The 10,132-nt window shown below is 35.1% G+C and overlaps 2 protein-coding genes across 3 annotated transcripts; both read right to left on the reverse strand.

Moving 5' to 3' along the window:
* Window positions 331-3,040, reverse strand: LOC107616618. Of its 2 annotated transcripts, none has more exons than XM_016318573.2 (5): window positions 2,833-3,040; window positions 2,587-2,719; window positions 1,744-1,984; window positions 660-794; window positions 331-564 (listed from the first exon to the last, which is right to left on the reverse strand). In XM_016318573.2, the coding sequence occupies exons 1-5, from the start codon at window positions 2,925-2,927 to the stop codon at window positions 440-442; spliced, it is 729 nt and encodes a 242-aa protein (XP_016174059.1). In that variant the 5' UTR covers window positions 2,928-3,040; the 3' UTR covers window positions 331-439. The 2 variants fall into 2 exon arrangements, with proteins under 2 accessions (XP_016174059.1, XP_016174057.1); XM_016318571.2 differs by having other exon boundaries at window positions 2,587-2,725; window positions 2,833-3,035.
* LOC107619554 lies at window positions 3,688-9,831 on the reverse strand. Its single transcript, XM_016321844.2, has 9 exons — window positions 9,557-9,831; window positions 6,694-9,378; window positions 6,309-6,608; window positions 5,803-5,958; window positions 5,396-5,559; window positions 5,170-5,317; window positions 4,789-4,908; window positions 4,571-4,658; window positions 3,688-4,078 (listed from the first exon to the last, which is right to left on the reverse strand). The coding sequence occupies exons 2-9, from the start codon at window positions 8,971-8,973 to the stop codon at window positions 3,900-3,902; spliced, it is 3,435 nt and encodes a 1,144-aa protein (XP_016177330.1). The 5' UTR covers window positions 8,974-9,378; window positions 9,557-9,831; the 3' UTR covers window positions 3,688-3,899.

The following is a 10,132-nucleotide window of genomic DNA, read 5'->3' on the forward strand; positions in this document are numbered from 1 at the left end:
TCCCTCCTAGGTGCTTTCAAAAGCACCCCTAACTTTTAAAAGCCTTAAGCACAAGCATTTGGGCTTTTTAATTTACCAAACGCAAAATAACCTCCTGAAAAAGCTTTAACAAACTCAGCCTTAAACAACAGATACTTCTACCAAAAAAAAAAGTATACATGTTCTACAAACATTATAATGATTTACTTTCAATTATAATATTTAAAAATTATATATATAATAAGTAATAAATAATTATAAATGTTCATATATCACATTAAATACATTCTAAGAGCGTACAAATATTGCTCCACTTTGAGTTACATAGTCATTTCAATGAAGTATAACTTGAATCAATGCATTGATGTCAAAGGTATTTTTTTTTTCACTCTACAGATAATGTCAAATGTAAAGTTAAGCTAGGGATAGTGGACATAAACTTACATACACATACATAAAATTAATGCCAATCTACTATACCTCCAAGTGTGGTGGATCCAACTCCTTCCCATACTTCACTGAAACCTAATTCCTCATTGTCAACACCTTCCATGTCATAGTCCCACCAGCCGCGACCATTTGCATCTGCTCATAAAAAAATGTGAATAGTATGAATACAATATATTTCAAACATATTTTTCTAAATTCAATATATTAACATGCACTTGTGAAAATCATACAGTGATTATAGAGAGGTTTTGGCTTTTTGTTGCTAGAATTAATTTCAATTTGTGCTTTCTGTCCCTTCTGCTTGAACTTTGATTCACCTCCAAGAACCACTACATTATTTCGAACAGTTTGGCTCTGAATTCCACCTGTTAACATACAGAGCTAAGTAAAGTATTGAGAGCAAACAAAATTGCTATTAATTATTAAAACAGGAAAACTTTAAAATTACATAAACGCATCCACGAAAATCTCGGATCTATTTATTCCGTCCAACCAAACATTTCCTTAGGAGGAAAGAAAAAGTACTAGCAGTTTAGCATGTCCTTATTTGATCAAGAGTTCTACAAATATTTGACTTTTCACTTGGATACTTTATAGTGGCTTAGTCATCTTTTCATGGCAGTGCTTCTAATAAAAGCAAACAGAGCAAGGTGGCATATATTTCTCTTCATATTTCTAATTTCTGACCATTCAATTAACCTAGAACACTGAAATCATATGGGTAAAACTGGTTTAAAAATATGTGCATATAACCAAACGCAGTTAATTAGGTGATTTAGATGTCATATTAATGTCATGTTTAGGGTTTTACCATAAGATAATGTCATGCTAGCCACTAAGAAAAGGTGTACTGGTAATAGACAGCCTTCCTTAAATAAGACCAAATTACTGTACATCTGACCCGTGAAAGAGACATTTTTGTCCTCTAATTTGTTAGTCAGAATTGGTTGCCAACTAACAAAGTTCTTATCAAGAAACATGAAACTAAAACCAGGATAAGGCCCTCAACAAAATCAAAGGAAGCCCATGAAAAATGAAATTATGCTATTTGTGTTCCATATGAATTCAAAGAGATTGTCACAATAAATTATTTATACAAAATTTCAAGCAACCAAATACAGAACATCACATCTTATTAAGACATTAATCACTACTTTATGCAAAAGAAGCTGGTGGGCAATAAGTCAATAACAAGTTAAGAAAGTGGAATAACATTACGGAATTGAATTGTTTGCCTTAATGATGGTTTGAAACTTCAAGCCAGTCAATAAGAGTGCTATGCTCATATTTATTAGGATGTTTAGGAAGACAAACCTTCAAATGGATTTTTCCTTTTCCTTGACTCCTGACTTTCATCTGCCACTGAAACTGAATTTTCTAATTCATCAGCACAAAGAAAACCCACAAAGTCTTCCTTTTCTTCAGTTTGCTTGAACCTTTCAAAAACCCTTTGGTCATTGGCATTACCACACCTCTTTTCTTCAACTACAGGAATCGTCTGCTCCACCGTGGGTATTCTTAGACCCAGAGGTGACAGAAAAGGTGTTGACTTGCCCTTATTTTTCAAAATAATAATAAGATAAGATAAGAGAATAGCATCAGAAAAACAAACATGGTTTACGATTTAAAAAATGAATAAATCAACTGCCATGCTTTAACTTTCTTTGACAAACCTGTATTATGCAATTTTAGGAAGAACACTTGTTACGGAAAGAGTTGAGTTATTTGTACTTATTTATATACCATGTCTACAGACATTGGAAACTTTGTGTCTAAATAAGTAGAATTTCAAGTTTATGGTTGGAGAACTGGCGAGACTGTAATTGATAACACTATCAGTTAAAGTCCACTTCAAATCCCTACTATTTAAACATGAAACTCCCAATTTCAACGGACACACTAAATAAGCAATTAAAAATAAGTGAGTTTCTGAGGTCAACTCAGTTGGTGATTCTCTTTTTTGTCTTTTTATTTTGGTGGCTGGTAAACTGTTAATCAAAGCTAAACTTTGGATACTAGTACTCATGCCAAAAAAACAAAAATAAAATCAAATAAAAGAAAATAAAAATGAAGCTATCAAAGGACTATCCATAAAATTAAAACTGGAAGGAAAAAGGAAAAAAAAAAAAAAAGAAAACGATGATGATAGAAAATGACCTGAACTGTTTGGGAAAGAATGGAAGAAGATTTTGGCAGCTTCCGGTCTAGGAAGTTGGAGAGAGAAACATGCGCGTTCTGGCTCTTTCGTGAACCTAATTCATTCCTCGCATTTCTTTCAGAATCATTAAAGCTGGTTCTTTCACCAACAATTAATTAATTAATTTCACCGTGAATTCATCAAGTTCCTTCTCACACCTAAGAATATCATCAACAAGAAGAAGAAAATGTCATTATGTAACTTACGGATTGGATGGGAGAGAATGGAAAGTTGAATCTATGGATCGCTGTCCGAAAACCCTAATCGATGTGGATGCGGGTTTCTTCGACTTCGAGTTCATTCTTTCTTTCGCAGCTTCAGAATTTGAATCAGTGAATATGTGAAATGCATCAACGGAATTTGTTTTTTGACCTTTTGTTTACTGTGGAAGTGGTGAAATTTTTTTTCCCGGGGAAAGGAATGGATATATCGTTTTCTATGATTCGAAAATTTTATTTCGCGCCAAAAAAAAAATATGAAGTGGTTTTACTATGCTACCCTTCGTTTCTTTCTTCGCGGGAAAAGAAAAGTATATTTTGACAAAATTAATTAAGTAAAACTTTTAAACTTGTAAACAAATGAAATTGACAAGATATAAAAATGGTGAAAACTCAAATACAGTTAACTTTATACGAAGTTAATAGTTGAAAGTCATTAAATGATTTGACAGATTTGACTAAATTATTATTTAACGACTCTCAATCATCATGAAGTTAACTATATCTGAATTTTACCTATAATATTTTATTTTGAAAAAATGATATACAATTAAAGACAAATAGTCAAATAGTATTACTAATATTCTCACAACTCCAAGTTATTACTAAGAAAGGAAAAAAAAAAAGGAAAAGAGTATGCAATAAGAACGTTATTTCATAAAATGAATGAGATTGTGATTTATTTAATTTTTTTAAATGATGAGATTGTCACTGTTGATATAGGAACCAATGTAATACTATACATATCCATCAAATTTTGTCATATAGAAATTCCAGCCACTTTGCATGATATTGGCCGCTGACACTAAATGTGTCTGTTCAATATCTACACTCACTCTTATATTTTTTTTAACAAAAGCTTTGATTGCATAACGTGAAGCTATTTATCACAAAAATGCTTGCCATGTAAATGGTCTTTTTTTGCTCATTTTCATATTAAATATATACACTATGATTGCTATACAAACAATGCTAACTGATATAAACAGTTTTTTTTTTTTTTCCCATCTTTTCTGTCACAGCTACAATCATCATCAAGAACGAAATTCGAGTTTTCATCGGATATGCCGCTTATTTTGAAGTGCAACTGACATGCTTCGAAGCCTATTTTTTATTTCTGTAAAGGATGGCCTGACTTCAGGGTCAGGATTCCAGCACTCTTCCATAAGCTTCTTCCACTCGGAATCGCAGCGTTTCGGAATAGAAGGCCTGAGCGTATTATTGACAATTCCTCCTTCATTAAATGATTTGTAATAAACAAAACTCTCCATCAGAATTCAAACAAGGCTTTGCAAAACTTTTTTTTTATTTATTTTCTAAGTGACAGAATGGTTCAATGATGAAGCAACATGCTGATTGATCACACCACATGCAGCTAGAAAATCACATGTAACATGCACATAGGTGTATATATAACTTGAACTTGAAACTACTGGGAGGGGGAAGTATGTCTACTACTCCACTAATCCAACACTGGTAGATAAAATAGATTTTGTATACTAATGGTTTACGCTAGAAAGAGAATGATGTGGTGACATCTAAAATAAGAATAGTATTGTGCTATTGGCTAATTTTGGCAGATTATATTGGCATTTCTACTTCAAACATTGCTAACAATGATAATTTGATAGGTGTGACAAAATAGACAAGGCTCCAGACTCCAGAGGAATTCGGTAATAAAAACTCCAACGAAAGATGGATCTCAAGTTAAACATGAAATTCTTACCAATTATAGCACCACAGTGCATGTTAGCATATGGCTCTTCCCCAGTTAAGATCTCCCACATTGCAATGCCAAATGAGAAAACATCAACCTGCAGAAAGCAAGAAGGGAAAAGTAATCTTCAAGAGTGCACTTACAAGCAATCTCTTCACCAGTATGTGATTGGTCATATTTTTGTCAACCAAAAAAGGAGATAGAAACACCAAGACGAAGTTTCAAACCTTTTCAGATACCCGATTGTTACCATCTAGCAATTCCGGTGCCATCCAAGGAAGGGTTCCTCTGACACCACCCGAAATAAGTGTGTTGCGTTTAATTCTTGATAGGCCAAAATCTGAAACCTATTGATTGGAAAAACCACCAAGGAGTTCAGTTCAACAGAACACATTTGTTCCTATATGAAAATGAAGAACGTATATCTAGGAAAACGTAAACTACAAAACAGATGAAAATGAAAAAAGAATAAGAAAGCCTAATAATGTCTTCGAAAATTATAAATAAAACGTGCAGTTACAAACCAAATGTTTTGGACATCTTTCCATTCAAAGCCACGGAGTCAAAAATAAATAAATAAACAGATTCTTGTTTCTGTTACAAAATACCTTACATACTGGTCGCTCAGGATCCCCCAGATTAACAAGTAGATTATCACACTTCAAGTCAAAATGAACAATATTTTTCAAATGCAAATATTCCATGCCAAAGGCTGCATCCATTGCAATCATGATCCTTTTGCGACGATCAAGCACTCTGCAAGAAGCATATATGAGTGATAAGCTCTAAATTCGTGTGAAGTGTTTTACGACACAGATATGTGTGTTAGCTTACCTCTCCTTCTTCACGAGAACATTTCTTAGCGATCCATGCACCATGTATTCTGTTACTGTTGCCAATGTTCCATCTGGGCCATTTGGAACTACCCCATAAAATGCTACCACGTTTGGATGATGAAGAGTAGATAGAATCTGTGCCTCTCTCCAGAAATCTTTTGTCTGCAGGGAGAAAAAAAAGCAATAAACATATAAATATCAGAAAAAAGAGGTTATGTGAATAGCTTAATGGCCAGTAAGATGGATATTTTTCAAGCTAATGAAATCTAATTCTTCATTAAACTTGGCAGCATATTTCCTTCCATAACTTTTGCAAGTAACTATTCAAAAGATAAGCATAAGAAGAGTAGCATGAAGAAAGGATACCAGAAAAATTCAACTTTCTTATAATTTATAGAGACTTACCATCCGTTCTTGCTCGGATAATCTACCAGAGAAACAACTACTTTTTTTAATCCTCTTAATTGCAACATCAGTTCCCCTCCACTTTCCAAGATAAACAGTTCCAAAGGTTCCAGATCCTAGCTCTTGCAATTCTTCAAGATCAATATTCTCAATAATCTGCATTTTTGCAACTGAAAAATAGGTTACACAAAGAAAGAAGTTGGCTCTAATCCACCAATAACAACTGAAGCTGGTAAAAGTAAGAAAATTAGGATAAAACAAATTGTGACAACTATTGGATTAAGGGTGGAACAAGTCCCTACTTATAATTGTCAAGCTCATGCTAAAAGAATTTGTAAGCAAATTCAATATACCATTTCATCAAAAATAGAAGCAAGAACTTATATTTTTATTTTTTATTTGAAATAATACTTTACCTAATTATGTTAGATGAAGTTTGAATACTCATGAAATCATGATAGTATTGAAGATGGAAAGACAGCAAGCATCAATAAGTAGCTCCATACCTGTAAACCAAACTGTTCAGCTTCTGTTTCAGGAGTTGTATCACCAGGAGGCTTATTGATGTTTTCGCTGTCAGTATTTACAAGGCCATCTACCCTTTCCTGTGTAGGAGATGCTGATGCAACTTCATCCTCTTTGTCTAAATTTGAAGCAACTTGGGTGCATGACCGAAAACCTGTAGAACTACAATCATTGATGCTTCTGGAAGATTCTTTGTTAATGTCTGTGCTTCCTTCTTTGTAGTCAGGATCCTCGTGAGGTATAGCAACCTCTTTCATGGAAGAAGCACTCATGACCGGATACTGAATTACAATTTTGTAAATGATACAATTCTTATCTGCATGCTATTGTTAAGAGTTCAAAGTTTCAACAGAGATAGATACTTACAGAGATAGGCAGTACAGACTCTTGGCTAGCATGGGAGTCAATTGGCTGTAACTCAAAAGAGACAAGGGAAAGTGGTCGATTGTCTGCCTCTGGTGTTGCATATTGGTTGTGCAATGACGAATCTTGGCTCCTAATGGAAAACTCAGAAGCAGTTCTGTCTAATGGTGCACCATGTGGTTGATCCCTCCAGTTGCGTGGAGATTCTAAAGAGCTAAATGGTGCCACAGATACATTGCATTCACTGCTTTGCAGATCGGGCGAAGATGAGCAAAATCCATGTTGGTAGTTGATGCACTGTTCATCAAACTGAGCATTGTTTTTACCGACATGTTGCAGGTTCTCTTTACCAATATGTGTCAAGCCTTTTCTACAATGACTCATTCCTGAAATGGGTAAATTATGATACTTAGGTTCATGTTCCTGCCAATCAACTCGTGGCTGTGATGGACATTCTTCCAAATGACTTGAAGTTTCTGGTGATATCAATTTATCTCTCTCTACACTGGGTGGGAACTGCAAGTGGACTTTAAGGTTCTCTTCACTTTCCAGAAGTGATGATTCAGAATTAACATGTAACATTCTATAATGAGGTCCCGCTCTATCATCACACACAGGCAATAAACTTGACTTATGCGGATGGGAGACAATCTTGTCAAAATGATATGAACCTTCATTGGTAACCGAAGGTCTCTCGAATATCATATCATTTTGACCACTTATTGCAGAATATAACAACTCATTACTGTGAGTTCGTCTGTGAAAATGAAAATTATCACTAGGCTTCCTGAATTGGTCAGCATCCACTGTGTATTGATTAATGGGATGGTAATTCACATACGGAGGCCCTTGACCATGATTGTTATAGTATGCAATTGGATCAACATAATTGGTATTTTCGGTATACAAAGAATTGTCATGTGGAGCTTTTTCCATGACAAAGGGGAGAATGCTTTCATTAACAGCAATACATGGATGATCCATAAAATGCTGAACATCAGAAATTTTGGGATCTTTAGGTTGTAGGAAGCTGGGAGATAAAGAAGGCATTTGATTAAATTTGCTTGCTACCTGCATTGCAGTTAGAAACTGAGAAGGCTTTGGGGACTGGCCTGGCATATTTGTGGTGGTTGGGTTGCAATCCTTGGCCTCTAAAGTAAATGCAGCTGGGTGTGAGTCCCTATGGAAACCTGGACTATTGTAATCAGAGTTGTTTCCAAATGGGCTTGCCAAATTCTGCCCGCTAGGGTTCCTTCGTGGACTTGGATTGTGCATACCATTTACAGCAACAACATAATGATAATCAGTATCACTTGCCTGATTGACCCTTGCTTCATTAGAGCCTGGAGTCTCAGCTTCTGTTAATGGTATGAGAAAGATCCGTAGTCGGTTAGAGCCTCCAGCTCTTTCTAACTCTTCATACTCCTCAATCATATGATGAAGATCCTCATCAGAACAAACGGAAATGAGAGCATCAAGGTCCTCTCCAGGAAGCTGGTACCTGATAGTGTGAGTTTGATTGCAAATTGCAGAAGTCTTGCTCATAAGTTCCTCCCAAGTAATGTTCTTCCTGATGGATATGATCCGTGTCTCACCGCCCATATATCTGAGCTTCCCATCATTTGGCCTTGGAAGAATTCTTCCCCCGAAACTACAGAGAAATTTTATCTTATTGAAAAAACCTTCTGAGAATGCTGTTCCATATGCATGGCTTGACTGAGGAGAATCTACAACATAAACTCGATCACAACAACCTCCCTCCAAAACTTTACCTGAGAGTTGTCTTGTAAATTTGCCTGAGACTTGTCGAGAAAAATGACCAGATCCTTGCCTAGAAAAGTGACCAGAACCTTGTCTGGAAAGTTGACCTGATACTTGTCTGCTACCGCCAGGGTCAAAATGGAGCACGTTAAAATTATTCGGATAAGTCCTGTTGTCAACCTCAGCAACATATCCCCTTGGTACATAATACTCTGACATATCTGAGTTACAATCAGACTCTGATCTTATTAATCCAAAACCATGATTTAGATCCTCATGAACCATCTGATAATTATTATTGATATTGAAATCTGTTCTATTCGGAAGGCGCTGGTCTGCATCTGTTATGATAGGAAGTCTCCTAAAACCAACCCGATCGCGCAAGAAGTCAGCAGAAAATTCTTCACCAGTTAGTATACACACATTATCCACATCAATATCAGAAGGGATTCTTTCACCTGAACCAACAAATACCGTTTCTTTGTGTCCTGCACCTGAATTGCCATGAGCCTCATTACTCATGGTGGAAGATCTAATAATAAACTCCACAAAACCACCAGTTACAGCAGTGCATTGAGCCCTCAACGCCTTCTTCACATTAAACAAAGTTATTCATCGCCAAGTCACATATTCACACGGATAAATCCTTATGCTCTTGTCACCCCAAAGCAAAATCCTTGGATAGCAACTTATCCTATACAAGGAATTTCAAACCTTGAACCAAAAGCAATTTCTCACACATCATTTACCGTCTTAATACGCAAATTCATAAGGTGATACAACCACAAAAGTCCTTCTTAAAAAAATTAAATTCACCATTGACACATAGATAATTGCATTCGCCCACGATTAATTCAAGACAAAGAACCAACAAATTCCCAAGGCACTCTACGCTTAAAATGAACCTGCAACTTTGCCCCTTCACCTCTGCAACAACATGATTACACAACACAAATAGGAATAAAAAATAAACCTTTTTTTTTTATAAATCGCAAATGCATGAACATCAAACCAATATAGAATCACAATTCTTCTTTTTTAAAGAAAAAAGGAAGCTAGTGTCCAAATCTACAAATAAAAGCAAGAATGTATGTTAACAATGTACCCGTTGATGTACCGAAAAAGTGAAATTGGAGCTCGGAAGATTGGTGCAATGGGGGAAAATGGAAGGTTTTTGAGGATTGGAGAAAAATGAAAAGAGATAAAAGGAGTTGAAAGTGGGTTTTTGTTGGGAAGAAAGAGATTGGTTTGTGAGGCAATGGTTGAAAGGGTTGTTCCATGAGGGTCGGAATTTCAAAGGGATATGTTGGAGGACGCAGCATTTGCTTAAAATGGCACACTGTAGTATGGAAAGAGAGAGAGAGTTACACACAGAAAAACGAGGAATAACTCTAAATAACCCATTTCTAATTACTATTAATCTTAACTCCACAATCCACATCATCTATTGCATTTACAAATTTAGTACACACACACAATTTACCTATTTTGTATGGATAAATTATTTATACCTTTGTCAATTTTAATTGTTACTAGAGTGAGACCAGGTAAATTATTTATACTATACAGTGTATAAGTAAATGTTATATTATTTAGAGATTAATTAAGTTATATATAAACTGATAGTTTACTAATTTATTTATAAAATATTTTATAAAATTATATTTATTAAATTTAAATT

This window comes from Arachis ipaensis, chromosome B09 (assembly GCF_000816755.2).
Source record: "Arachis ipaensis cultivar K30076 chromosome B09, Araip1.1, whole genome shotgun sequence".
Taxonomy (NCBI): domain Eukaryota; kingdom Viridiplantae; phylum Streptophyta; class Magnoliopsida; order Fabales; family Fabaceae; genus Arachis; species Arachis ipaensis.

What these genes read in the sequence shown, in the direction of transcription:
- LOC107619554 (XM_016321844.2), bottom strand. Translation starts at nt 8,973, where the DNA reads ATGAGTAATGAGGCTCATGGCAATTCAGGTGCAGGACACAAAGAAACG. An exon ending in GTTCTCGTGAAGAAGGAGAG is followed by an intron (nt 5,318 to 5,395) that starts GTAAGCTAACAC and finishes TGCTTCTTGCAG; the next exon opens with AGTGCTTGATCGTCGCAAAA. An exon ending in CTGAGCGACCAGTATGTAAG is followed by an intron (nt 4,909 to 5,169) that starts GTATTTTGTAAC and finishes TCCAATCAATAG; the next exon opens with GTTTCAGATTTTGGCCTATC.
- LOC107616618 (XM_016318571.2), bottom strand. Translation starts at nt 2,927, where the DNA reads ATGAACTCGAAGTCGAAGAAACCCGCATCCACATCGATTAGGGTTTTC. An exon ending in CATTCTCTCCCATCCAATCC is followed by an intron (nt 2,726 to 2,832) that starts GTAAGTTACATA and finishes TGTTGGTGAAAG; the next exon opens with AACCAGCTTTAATGATTCTG. An exon ending in AAGGAAAAATCCATTTGAAG is followed by an intron (nt 795 to 1,743) that starts GTTTGTCTTCCT and finishes GTATGTTAACAG; the next exon opens with GTGGAATTCAGAGCCAAACT.